The sequence below is a fragment of the Enoplosus armatus genome, chromosome 21 (genome assembly GCF_043641665.1).
Source record: "Enoplosus armatus isolate fEnoArm2 chromosome 21, fEnoArm2.hap1, whole genome shotgun sequence".
Lineage (NCBI taxonomy): Eukaryota > Metazoa > Chordata > Actinopteri > Centrarchiformes > Enoplosidae > Enoplosus > Enoplosus armatus.
In genome coordinates, this window is record NC_092200.1 from 3,589,111 (window position 1) to 3,601,888 (window position 12,778).

General features: G+C 38.9%; 1 protein-coding gene across 1 annotated transcript in view; it reads left to right on the forward strand.

The window, feature by feature from the left end:
- The first annotated feature begins 6,572 nt into the window (after positions 1-6,572).
- The window catches only part of LOC139304411 (cadherin-12-like), a 55,386-nt gene continuing 49,180 nt past the window's right edge, over positions 6,573-12,778 (forward strand). Inside the window, exon 1 of the mRNA XM_070928342.1 lies at positions 6,573-6,818. Coding sequence (XP_070784443.1) covers positions 6,573-6,818 — 246 coding nt within the window. The remainder of the gene's footprint in view (positions 6,819-12,778) is intronic.

The following is a 12,778-nucleotide window of genomic DNA, read 5'->3' on the forward strand; positions in this document are numbered from 1 at the left end:
CCGGCTCCAGAATAAGATCAGGCATGTCTCCTGACTCTGAATATTTGTATCTGTCAAAACTTCAGATGTCAAAGACATGATAAAAGATAGCTGAGCACAAGATTATCAGGATATAGGACACTTAAAAGAAAAAGATTTTTTACTTTTATTCTTTACCGTTTACGGTTATATAAGACACAAAATACGGCAAGCTCTGGTATGACTGTAAAAAATGATTAGGCCTGAGTAAACTAGTAGACTACATGTATTTTGTATATGTATTTATTTTTTATTTGTAACAATGTGCTAATGTGTTGAAATTATTTATTTCTGTTGATGCAGAATAAGCACGTTAATTGGTTTGGGTTTAGGTTGACGCTATTGTCTCTAGCAGGAAGGTGTCAAAGAGAAAACGTAGGCGTGATAGAGTGACAGACATTTCATATAAAAAAATAAAAAGACAAGTTGACATCTGTTGTATGTCTTGCTGTGACAAACCTAACCTTGTCTCGTTTGTTTTCATTGCCAGACTGTGCTCTCTGACTGTCACTCGTCAGAGTGTTTCCATCATAAACTCTGTGCACATTCCTGAAACTATGGATGTGTCCCGGTCAAGTATTTTTTGTGGCCCAATCAGACTCCTTTGATATTAGGTATCTGCCGATTCCGTGTCTGATCCGATTACTTAAATGTTGTTCCCTGACAAAAGACCTTTGGCTGTGTACGGAAACCAGCTGGCAGAGAGCACTTTAACCAGACAACATACAAGTTTGATTTTAGCCTGCCATCAAGTTGCTAATGGCATTATCATTATCATTAGCAATAGTTGATATGTGTTGTCATCAATAACGTTTGGCATTTTAACCAGAATGTGAACCTGAATGTTTTGTACAATGCTCTTTTTCACTTGCATGCAAGCGAAATGCTTTACTGCAGAGCCCTGCTGTGATAAAGGAGAGCAGCGCTGCATCATTAGCAGGCTGAGAAGGACAAAACACAGTAGAGTACAGTAAAGATAGAATACTGATTCTCTACAATATGCCAAAATCAGCCCCAATACTGATCCTTAGGATCCTCATCTTCATCTCTAGCTGAAACACTTCAAAAAAACAAAACGTTTTGAGTTCATGCTTATTAAGGATTATAGTAAGTACAGTAATTATATTTTAAATAAATGAAGATACCATTTGTGACTGAAGTACTTTTTTTTTTTTAACAGAAATTGATTTCCTGAGGACAACATTTCTGTAGGCCAACATGTTCTAATATCAAATAACTGGCAGCATGTAACACTATACTTCCAGAGGAGCTTCCCCAACACAACTAAAACCCTCTGCAAAGTCTCTTTCTAGTCTTGGTTCTGCAGACATAGCACTTTAGTAAAGTAAGCATCAAGGCACATTTATCACAGAAATAGCCTTGGCAACGGGAGTAGTTGCCATTTGTCACTATTAAAAGAATGTGTTTTGGCTTACTGTCTTAGTGTTCTAATGAACTCAATGAAAGATAGAGGTGTTCCTTAACAGGACAAATCTATAGTTCAAAAAACTTAGTACTGGCATTCAATAGTGGTATCATGTCTTTCAAATCACCAAGGTTATTAACGACTGAACCAGTTTTCCAGGGAGGTAGCCAATTTAAAGTGTTTTGCTGGTGGTCAAAACCACTGTAATGTGTAAACTAAGATGAGATATCAATACATAACAAAAAAAGGTACTTCCTACAGTACTATATTAAAAAGAGAGAACTTCTCTTTAATGCAGTCTGACTTTAACCCAAATATTTACTAAACACCCCTTCTTTTTTTAAAGGTATGGGTGGGAACAGCATCACTGACACACTGACAGGCGACTTATGTTAAAAACTCATATTCCTGGTATGAGGGCATGCAGTATTTCACATCCACCACCAAGTTTAACAACTGCCCAGACATAATGTGAGTGGAAGGCATCCTTTGGCTCTGCCCAAACATAATGTGCGTGGGATGTAAGAAAAAGTGGGGAAGACGACTCATCGGATCATATTAATGTTTCCATTGTTCATGGAACCAAGTTTTGTGCTCCTTACAGCTTTGTGCACTAGCCTTGCATGCAAGCAGCCCTCCAATGGACATCATATAAAAAACTGCAGTATCTTTCTTTTCCCAGCACAGCAACAGATCCACTGTGGTGCCTTGCATCTTACACTGTCATTGTTTCACACCTAGACATGTATAAAGCGCCCTGTTTTTTGCCAAGCCAATAGAATGGTTGAAGCCAAACAGCATCATAATTGAGAATGATGATAAAATACCAGAGTAAAAAACAGATGCTTTTTATTCACTATTCATTACTTTGGTTGTGCTATAACCTACGCATGAGGTGTTCTTTGATCATTTAGCTTGACTGGCCAGCTGTGTTGTTACTCCCATTTTCATTACATTGCTTCCACCTACACTTCTCTCCTCCTACTCTTCCCCTGAAGGGTTTCTATGATATTGCAGTCTTCTATGGCCTTAGCTGCGAAAAAAACAATGTCTTCAAAATGATTTCCCTGACTGACTAACACTTCTTTCCTTCATCTCCTCAGTCATAGTGCCATATTTTCTCATCAGTCAGGGCTGTAGTTAAATTGAGATCACTGTTTTGATCATTGCGGTGGCAGTGCTGAACCTCAACGTATTTGATACTATGAGTGAAGCCTTCTTCATTGCTATAACAATCAGATGTTGAAAACAATATCATCTGTATGATACTGGATGCTTGATGTATGTGCAGACACGCAGAAATACTGTCTATTTTTCCTCCTTTTATTTGCAGAGAATTGTTGATTGCACATCTAATATTTATGACAGCCAAACAACAAATGCTACCAGATTTTTATTTCTTCTGTAATCATTTAATTTCTGAAGAAACCCCAAACGCGTTGTTAAACGATTAGAGGACCTAATTTAACAATAAACCAAATCCCTAAACTCAAATTTCAAATAATGTCTAGTTTATGGCGTGATTATAATGCCTGAACAAAAGTTTAAAAACGCTCTACAGTGCATTCATCAATATTGATTCAATACGTACATTAGTTATCTCTGTGTAACATTTGAAGATACTAATCATTGTCTCCCAGGTTACTATTCTCAGTTGAATTATGGAGCTAATGGATGACCACTTTTGTAGAAACTACAGAGGTTGATAATAGAGTGTAGAGGGATCTATAGCTGGGTTTGTGTCCAAATATTTGAGGAATATTATAGTACAGGAAACATTAATAGGTGGAAGAAATTTTGACAGAAATTCTACATGTATTTTTGACAAATACAGTCATCCCATAATTTAATTTGTAAGGTGTAAATCACACCGCTGCAGATAAGATCCCAGGTCAGTTCCCAAAAAGCAGCTCAGGACTGGCAACACATGCTCAAATCACGACACTTCCCACAACCATCCACATCCAGGACAACCCAACACATCATGTCTTCAAGTCCATCATCCCATAACCATACACTCCACTTCACCTTCTCTCAATTATTTAATGTAAAATATTCAAGCCAGTGGCAGGGTTTACGCAAAATGATGAATGGCTGCACTACTGCTGCCCCTTTGTACAGTGAACTGTACATGCTTTAATTGCATGATCATTAGACGGTGTTTGCATCTTTGTATACCGTGAAATGTAGCCCACAATAGAGTGATGACGCATGTACAGCATCTCATTTTATACATGAAGCGATGTAATCAAAATGAAATATTGTAATTCTACATTCAGAAAATCTATGAATATGCTTCTACTCCAAATGTGAATCACACCCAATTTTAACAAGCTTTCTAATTTCTGTCTGAATCATGAGTAGGCAGGTCCATAACCTTATCAAAACAACTATGGCTTCTCTATGTCTCTGAACGACATGTCAGTCCACAATGCAAAACACTTCAGTTGTTAAAGAGGAAATATCTCTGCCCACGTATCCATCAAGAAATGAAAGTGTATGCAAAACAAGAACTTGATCCAGATGACTAATTTCTCCCTTCCATTCCAGAAGTCAATGCCTACTTATTTGTTGTCATGTTTATGGCAGCCTTGACGACTAATAACTTTCTGTGGGAGTCTCTTGTGGGTGGTAATCTGCACCAGCAGATCGGCTAGCCATATGTTCTTTGATTATTGAAGGTGATGTGTGAGAACGCTGTCAGCCCACTGCGTCGTGTTATCTGAAGTAGACACGCGGGTCAAGGCTCACAACCGCAGCCCGACACATGCTAATGAACTTATCTCATAAAATATGCATCAAGCCCTCCCAGGGCCGTACAGTGGCAGAGGCGTGATTTTGCAGGAATTATGGGAACAGTCATTTTCCATTATGTCAATGCTAAATGAGGAGTGACCTGCGGGAGAGGCATGTCTGACCCGTGTCAAGATAGTTCCTGCCAATTTTGCACGGAGAACTTTGCAGATCAGTTTTGACTTTTAAGATACTGTGGTGACAGAGAGAATAAATGGATCTGGGTGCACGGCATAACCTTGTTGAAGTAATCTCCCTCTGAAGCCGATGTTCCAAGTCTGTATAATTAATCAAAGACAATGATGTCAATGAGGGCTCCGGTTATGAAATTAGAGGCACGCTGTCTTCCATTACTGTACAGCTTATAAGTGCATTAGGAGGGAGCGAGGAACAATAAACCAGGTGTGGAAACCATTAGCTCCATTCTTCATTCCAGCCATTTGTGGTTCCCATCTCTTGTTTTCAGCGCAATTAAGTGTCTCGTAACAAGGCCAGAGCTGAATGCTGGAGTGTTGATATGGTAGTCAGGATTGCAAACAAGGTGTGAACAGCAACAGTGCAATACTTGTTTGCTCAATAATGAATTAGGCTTAACAAATTAGGTTGGTTCTGTATTTTTTCCTGTTTCCTACAAGCGTGAGGTTCTGTAATGAATGACTGTTAAATTACAAAAACACATTTTAGTCCTCTTAATGATAAAATGTGCTACCTGTCCAAACATAACTCACCTGACGTCAACAAATACATGAATTCAAAACGATATTTTCTGTTTATCTACTCTGAGCTTTCATCGGTCACAACATGTCGAGTAGCCTAATCGACCTACATGGACTTTTGTAATCCTGTTTTACTTTATAATCTCTACTTTCAGTTGTTTTATGAATGCACTTACACATACTACTAATATGACAAGTTATTCAGTACCTGCATTTCCTTTCGTTTGTATTCGAGAATGATGGATAAATTGTATCAGGTCACTACTTAAGGCAGAGATCAAATCTACTTGTATCGTTATAAAAAGGAAGTATTACATAAATAGTCTGCAATATGTGTTGAGAAAATATGAATATAAGAATATACTCTTGTTTTTCAAACACTTTTTTTTACTCATGCACACAAAATCAGACTCAATGGCGTGACATGACAATGCTGTGACATCCTACATTCCTGCCAAAGCTTTCAGCTCTTTGGTACTTTCACTGAACTATGTAAAGACATACATGTATTGGAAGAAAGAACAAATTAAATATTCAATAGCGTTATATATTCGTAATCTTCTGTATGAGTTGCCTCTTTCATGGAACGCATGTCTGTCAAATGACACACTGCGGCAAGCGGAACAATCTCCTGTGGCCGTTGGTTGTCAAATCTGTTGTGCTCCTCACCGGAGTGATGCCTGAGAGAAAGCAAAGTATCTTAAAGAAATCATTGTGAGCATGCTGCTTTACACTGACATGTCACACAGTACACATGTCAATTTGATATACGAACTGCAAATACATCGTGCTATATCTTCGGATGGTTGCCTGCAACTGATGATGTAACAGCTGCTCATTTTTGTCGGGTTTTTTGAAAAGAATTTATCTCCATTTTCAGCGGCTTTTTGATAGGTTTGATTAAAAATACTAAGACAAGGTTTGTGAAGCATAACATAAAAGCTCATCGCCACCCTTTCATTACAGTGTCATTAAATAATACATGACTTTCAACCTCTATGGGCAATCAAGGAATGGCAGTAACACTGACAGGTCTGTGGCACAGTGTGCGGTGGCCTGTAATTGACTGCAAAAATAAAGTCACAGTTTTCACTACGGAGACAAGTAATCTAGCTAATTAGACCATACATCCTAGAGAAGTGTCTACTGTAGAGGTAATCTATCACCAGGCAAATAATTATAACACTTATTTTTAATGTTCGAGTACTAGCATTCATCATTGAGCAGTTAAAAACTAAAGCAGGTAGGAGGTGGGGGCAAAGACTTTGGGCCAGAAAGTGTCACCAATCATTGGTACTTATGAACAACGAGGTATTAACACCCCGTACCTACCGTCTATGACCATATGTGCTATTCCTGGACTGTCTCTAATCAGAAAAACAACACTGCATCATACTAAACTAAACTATGTATTTGTTTTCTTTCCTTCAGGTGATGAGCTCCATAAATCTCTGAGTGGGATCCTGACAGACCCAGGAAAACTGCTGTTTGGGTTTACCACACCCGGCACAGCCCCCCACCTCACCCATTCCCCATAAGCACCTTCACAAGTTGTTTCAGTGTGGCTCAGCTCACGTCACTGGACTTTAACTTGGGGACCTGAACCTCACAGATCGCCAATGCTAACAAGGAACTGCCTGCTGCTGTTCCTTTGGATTCTTGTCGACGAAGGCTCAGTCGCTTCTTTACGACCACCTTCACCACCACTGGGACGGAGCAGGACGGGGAGGGAGCACGCCAGGAGCTTGGTGGGCCCGATGAGGAATGGGGCAGCTGGATTTCAACGGGTCAAAAGGGGCTGGGTGTGGAACCAGTTCTTTGTACTGGAGGAGTACATGGGGTCAGATCCGCAGTACGTGGGCAAGGTAAAAAGCCTTATTTTTTCTTTTTTTTTTGTGGTGCAGGAGAAGTCGTAAATCACATAGTAAGAAGCTTGGGAGAAACTGAATTGGTGGTAAATGGAGGGAATGTGAGGGGGATATAATAGGAGAAAAGGAACAAAAAAGAAGAATGTAGTTGTACTAATGTAAGGTAGTTTAAAGCTACTCTGGTTTCAGCTGAGCAATGTCAACAAAATAAATTATCACAATATGTTTATTCATTATTGATACATGTATATAAATAATGTGACAATATTTTGGATAATGCTGACCTTTCAAACTAAATAATTATAACATGTACATACATATACATATACCAACTCAACAACCCTAAAATTACCATTTTCATTTTGTAGAACTAAGCCTCACCAACAGTATTAAAACTGTCCTTGATTGTTAGTGTTCTAAGATATAAATGGTCTCAGGCATGGGAGGAAAATCTATACATGCTAATGGAGCTGTGCCAACATTTCTATGTTAGACTAGGCAGACACACATGACATTGACGTGGTGAGAGAACTGATGGCATGGTAGGAATACATTTAAATTACAGTCCTTGTAAATCTGTCAGAACATCATAGTTATGAGCCAGGGAAGATGCTGACAGCAGTAAAAAGACAGCAGAGACCCAACAGCCTGAACTGAATCCAGACTGATATATACACACATCCCATCAGACACACTTCTTTTTGTTCCCCCTCAAACCTTGGCCATCTTTTTAGTATAGGATTTTTATTCTCTGCTGTGGCTTAAGACATTCGTAAGTAAACTCTGTGGGGGTTTAAGGCTAAAGTTGTAATTTGGCACTCCTAGCTTACATAGGATAATAGTAAGACTGACTTATCTGCCCCAGTGCCGCTGCAATCAGCCCTGACAAGCCATGCTGTTTGTGGAAGTCTCTGAGGCTAAAAGCAGGGGGAGGGAGGCTGCTGTCTGCTGCACTCCTAAGTCACTTAATCCTGGGCTGCTGCAGTGCTTCAAAATAATTGACTGATTCTTTGCCATATGAAAAGCATTTGGAGATGAGATTCTCGGACCTTTGTCGGGACAGTCTTAAGGGAAAGGCTTTTGCTTCAACAAGATTGAAGCTACAACAGGATACAAGCTAAACAGACAATGCCTGGAGACTGGGAGGGCAGGATGTCAGTGACGTGTCTTCCAAGGAGTTATCCAGTACCATCACAGAGGCCTATAACAGTAACCATTTTTGTTTTCAAGGCACATAAACAAGCTCTAATGGACCATGAGTCTTGCAGTGAATGCTTGTCCTATAATACATCAGTGCCTAATTGGGGTAATGTATTCACTCTAGAGCATAAACATGATTTCCATTCAGTGACCTACAGAGTGTTGGGGCTATAGTGGCTTCAGCGACTGCTGCTTTCCCCCCAATGGCAGAAGTGCCCTTCTGGGCCAAATGACGAAGTCATTATCAAAATTATTACTAGTATTATTTCATAGGTGTCAGCATTCATTTCTTTTAGCGACTGAGTTGAAGAAGAGCTCCATTATTAAGATGATTTCCTCAGCAGTTATGGCTGGTTTGCATGAAAATAAGGTTGTATGTTCTCATTTATCAGTTAATTACAGCAGCACAGGCCACACCACATGGCGGCTGTTGTGCTTGTTCTTGTGGTGGATTTGTTGTGTCTGTTTATCCTCAAGCACTTGCAATATGTATTAACATTTGAGGAGCTTTTCTTCATTACGATAATAGGGTAAATGTTCACTATTGTTATCTCAGGTAATGTCACTTTATGAAACAAGCTTCATGTTGGATTTTGTATATGGTGATACTAACAGTGCCTTCTGAAGAGAGGCAACAGATGCTGATACAGCTGTGGGGTCCTTTTTTCAAAGCATAAGCCAGCCAACACATGAATCACTATTTATGTAGGACTTATTATCTCGCGAGTGAGAGACATGAGTGTAAGAAATGTGTAATTATTCAAACATTGTGGAAACCTTGCTGAAAATCTGTGCCATTTTTCACCAAAACCTGACCATGTCAGCAATAACAAAATCTATTTCAAGAGTGTTGTATTAAATGCATCACTGCCAACTGTAATTGAAACAGCTAAATCACTACTAATTAGTGCTGGCCATTAAAATTCACATAATTCACATTACTAACAAGATGTGGTAATTTTGTCAATTCTGACAGCATACAGAATGCAAGACAACAACTGGAGGAGGAAGGGAGGAGGAGGGGGCAACAACTGATGATGGAGAGTACCAGTGCTACGGATCAACCAGTTTGCCTATTAACTGGTGACTTTCGCCTGAACGCATCAGCGGTTGCTTGTAGTGACGGCAGATGCTTAGAAAAAACATGATAACATTTAGTTGTCCTTGTGAATGCCTAATCGTTTTCATACACAACGACACACATACACACCTGAGTCTTCACCAGACCTATATTAACCACAGGAAGTATTCAGGCACATTTATAAGATCCATCACCAAACCGCAAAAATAATTTTCTAATGCTAATTGATACTAATCCATTTCACCATTAAACTGCTGTGCCTAACAAAGTCTACAAGCACATGTCCTGTACAAACAATACAGCCAGGTCAGCATTGGAGCACTCAATCTTTGTGCTCGCAACACATCAATTTGGGCGTCTCAGCACTATCCCACTTCTTCTTCTAATATACTGGCCATGGTGGAGAAAACTTTAAAAACATATTCCAGTAGAGTGAAATCCATCAAAAAAAAACTTCATACTACACCTTCCAAAATGGCCATACTCTCTGATGCAGTCACAAGAAAAAATAACTATGGTAAGCTTAATAGAGATTGTATTAACTTTGTAGCCCAGCCAATACTAGATTTCTAATTGCCAATACTGATATTGATGGTTGGATTCTAAAAAAATCAGTTAAAGATATACCGGCTAAAACAAATAGTTTTTAACAAACACAGAACTAAAGTTGCAACGATCAGTTGATGAGTTGATCGAGAGAAAAGTTATCCCAAACTATTTTAGAAAATAATCACAAGATGAATCGATAATGAAATCAATCATTAGTTGCAGCCCTACACAGAACATGATGAACAATCTTGATATGGATCTTCTGTTCATTTTGTTTGATTTGAGATTTGATTTGAGAGTTCACAGTTGAAAAATGCTCTCTGGTGGACAAACTATATAACTTTGTAGTTTGGCCAACATATACAGTGATACTGATATATCTCTAGCAAGCTAATTGTTTATATTAAATTATTATTATTATTATTATTATATACATACATACATACATACATATATTCAAACACAATTTCCTTTTCCATGTGCACAGCTTCTCTTCTTATGTTGCAATCACATAAATCATGGATAAATATTAGTTTTGTGCAGAGCATTGTAGAGGGAAGGACATGATAAAAAAACAAAACAAAACAAAACATTATCCATCTTTGCATGCTGTCGGGTCTATTTCAGATTAAGCAAGCAAAGATACATTTCTTTTTTCTTTTCTGTCTGCATTTCCACTTGTTTTGGTATGACTACAAAATAAATAAAGAGAATCAATTTAGGCTCTTTGACCATTTAATGCATGCAACCTCATTTGAGAACAAAAACTGTGAAAAACAACAAGTACAGTAATATATTCGTATTGATTTTACACACACAATACTTCATCTTAATATTTACGCCAGAATTCTTGCCTTGACATCTCCTCAGGCATGTTGAAGTGACAGACACTAAACATGAAGGGAATGTTAGAAGACCTACAGTCACTGGAAGCTGCAACTTACACCACTTACTTAATTATCCTCTTTGCTCCCTGAGGTGCAAATAAGGTCATGGCGAGATCCAGCATGGTCTTTAGCACTACCACTTGTCCCTACTGCTAGCATTAACACTAGTGCAACTGCTCTGCGGCCTTGCTCAGGGGCAACTGAACTGCAGTTGTTTAGAAAAGTGGTTATTTAATTTTTCAAATACAAACTACTATGTTTCATTACTTGGACCTGCAGTGTAAATAAAGAAAAAGCTGTCTGCCCAGGATATTTAAAAAAGGTTTGAAACCACTTATATACCTGTTCAAGTGTATTGCAACGCTGCCACTCTGAGAGCAAACAGTACTGTGTAGCTCTGAAGTTCCAATGCCATTGACAATAAATAAAGAGACACATAACAACAAACCATTATAATTTTATGACTGTCTTCCTCTGTAGTTTTATATAGACATGAATAATTATTCTGTCACTTCAGATACAAAGGAACCACAAGAACATATTGATTAGAAATCACTTTGAGCACCAACATTTCACTTAATACAAGCGTTCATGTTGAGAAATCTGACAATCTCCTTTAGACAACAACCACATTACTGCAGATTAGCAATTCAAGCCCAGAGGGCTTAAGAGGGTTAATGTAACAACCCTGTGCACTCACAATTAGATAATGCTGAGGCCTTTCCTTTGCTGAGCAGTGATTATCTGCAAGAAAAATCTGCCATTAGCGGTGTGGCTGTATATCAAGCGTCGCTTCCTCTCACTCTCTATTAAACTCTGCGCTGACGTCAGCAGCTATTTTCCAGCATTTCTGTCGAGCATCATGGCACTTTCCATTTGAACATAATGGTCATGAATTGCTGTTTGACATATTTTTCCCCAAAATTATAATAATGTGAATCCAGAATCCACTTAAAGGAACTGTGCTTGTCATTTCAAAGCATGATAAATATAATGACCGAATACTACCGGGGGAGGGGGTAATCAAAATCAAGACATCTCTCTGGTTTGCAATCACTAACAATGCTGGGTCCTTCTGACCAGAAGCTACAATTTTGCATTGACAACATAGCATACAGTGTGTCATTGTGATGGATGGAATTCGAAGCACGGCTAAAAAAGAAAAAGAAAAAAATAATAATTTCAGCTGTTGCCTGATAATTTACACTGATTCTATCCTGTAATCCTAAAAGCAAGGGAGCTGGGAGAGACTACACAAAGCATTTGTACAGAGTCCTATCCTTTGCAATCTCATTGATGAGGGATTGGACCCTCATCTCTCAAATGGGACTAAATAAATTATACACTTGACAAGAAAATGCAGTAAGGGAATCAGTTCCATATAAAAACTCACCAACGCTGCTGCCATTAAGTTCAGAAAGCAAACATCACACCCATAACAGCACATGCACTGAAGGTCAAAGAGAAACCCAATCAATTTAGATAGTCACATTTAAGACCAATGAAAGGAAAGGTGGAAAAAAGTCTTTTAGTACCCATTATTGCAGCACAGAGCATGCGATGACATGCCGTGGCATGCGCCAACGCCCCGTTTCTCACACTTGCAGACAAAAGGTCGCTCATTTAAATATAAGTCAATAAACCACTTTTGCTAGAAAGGGCAGCCCTTTTTCTCCTACAACTTGTTTATTCCCTTGCTTCCTGCCTGACAAGGAATGGCCATCCTTCTTTTTATTGATGGCTCTCCCTCCCAGCCCCACCCCACACCTGGCTGAGATTTATTACTGATGTGGAGTCCACAATTTAATCTTTCAATGAGGACCTATAAGAAGGACATAAAAGCCTTTTCAACAAGAGTTATGCACCAGGCCCAACAAAGAGAGATTCCATCATCTGACAATATGAAATTTACCAGCCTTACTAGTGATAGCGTGTTCCACGTTGTTAAATATGGTTCAGTTTAAATGCTTTGGAATTTAGCTGTAAAATGCTTGAAAACCTGAAGAGGGCTATATAAAAGCAGCAAACCTGTTTACACGCTATGATGATGATAGCCACGGCTGTAAAATACTTCAGCGGGACTTAATGCAAGCCAGCAGTTAATTAACATCGACTCCGTAATCACAGGCTTCATAACTTGATTGCTTTGCACTGTTCTCTGCAGAGGTCTATTCAGTGACCTACAGCTAAGCAAGGCTACTACATGCAGAGCCAGAGCAACGTACCACACAATAATCTTG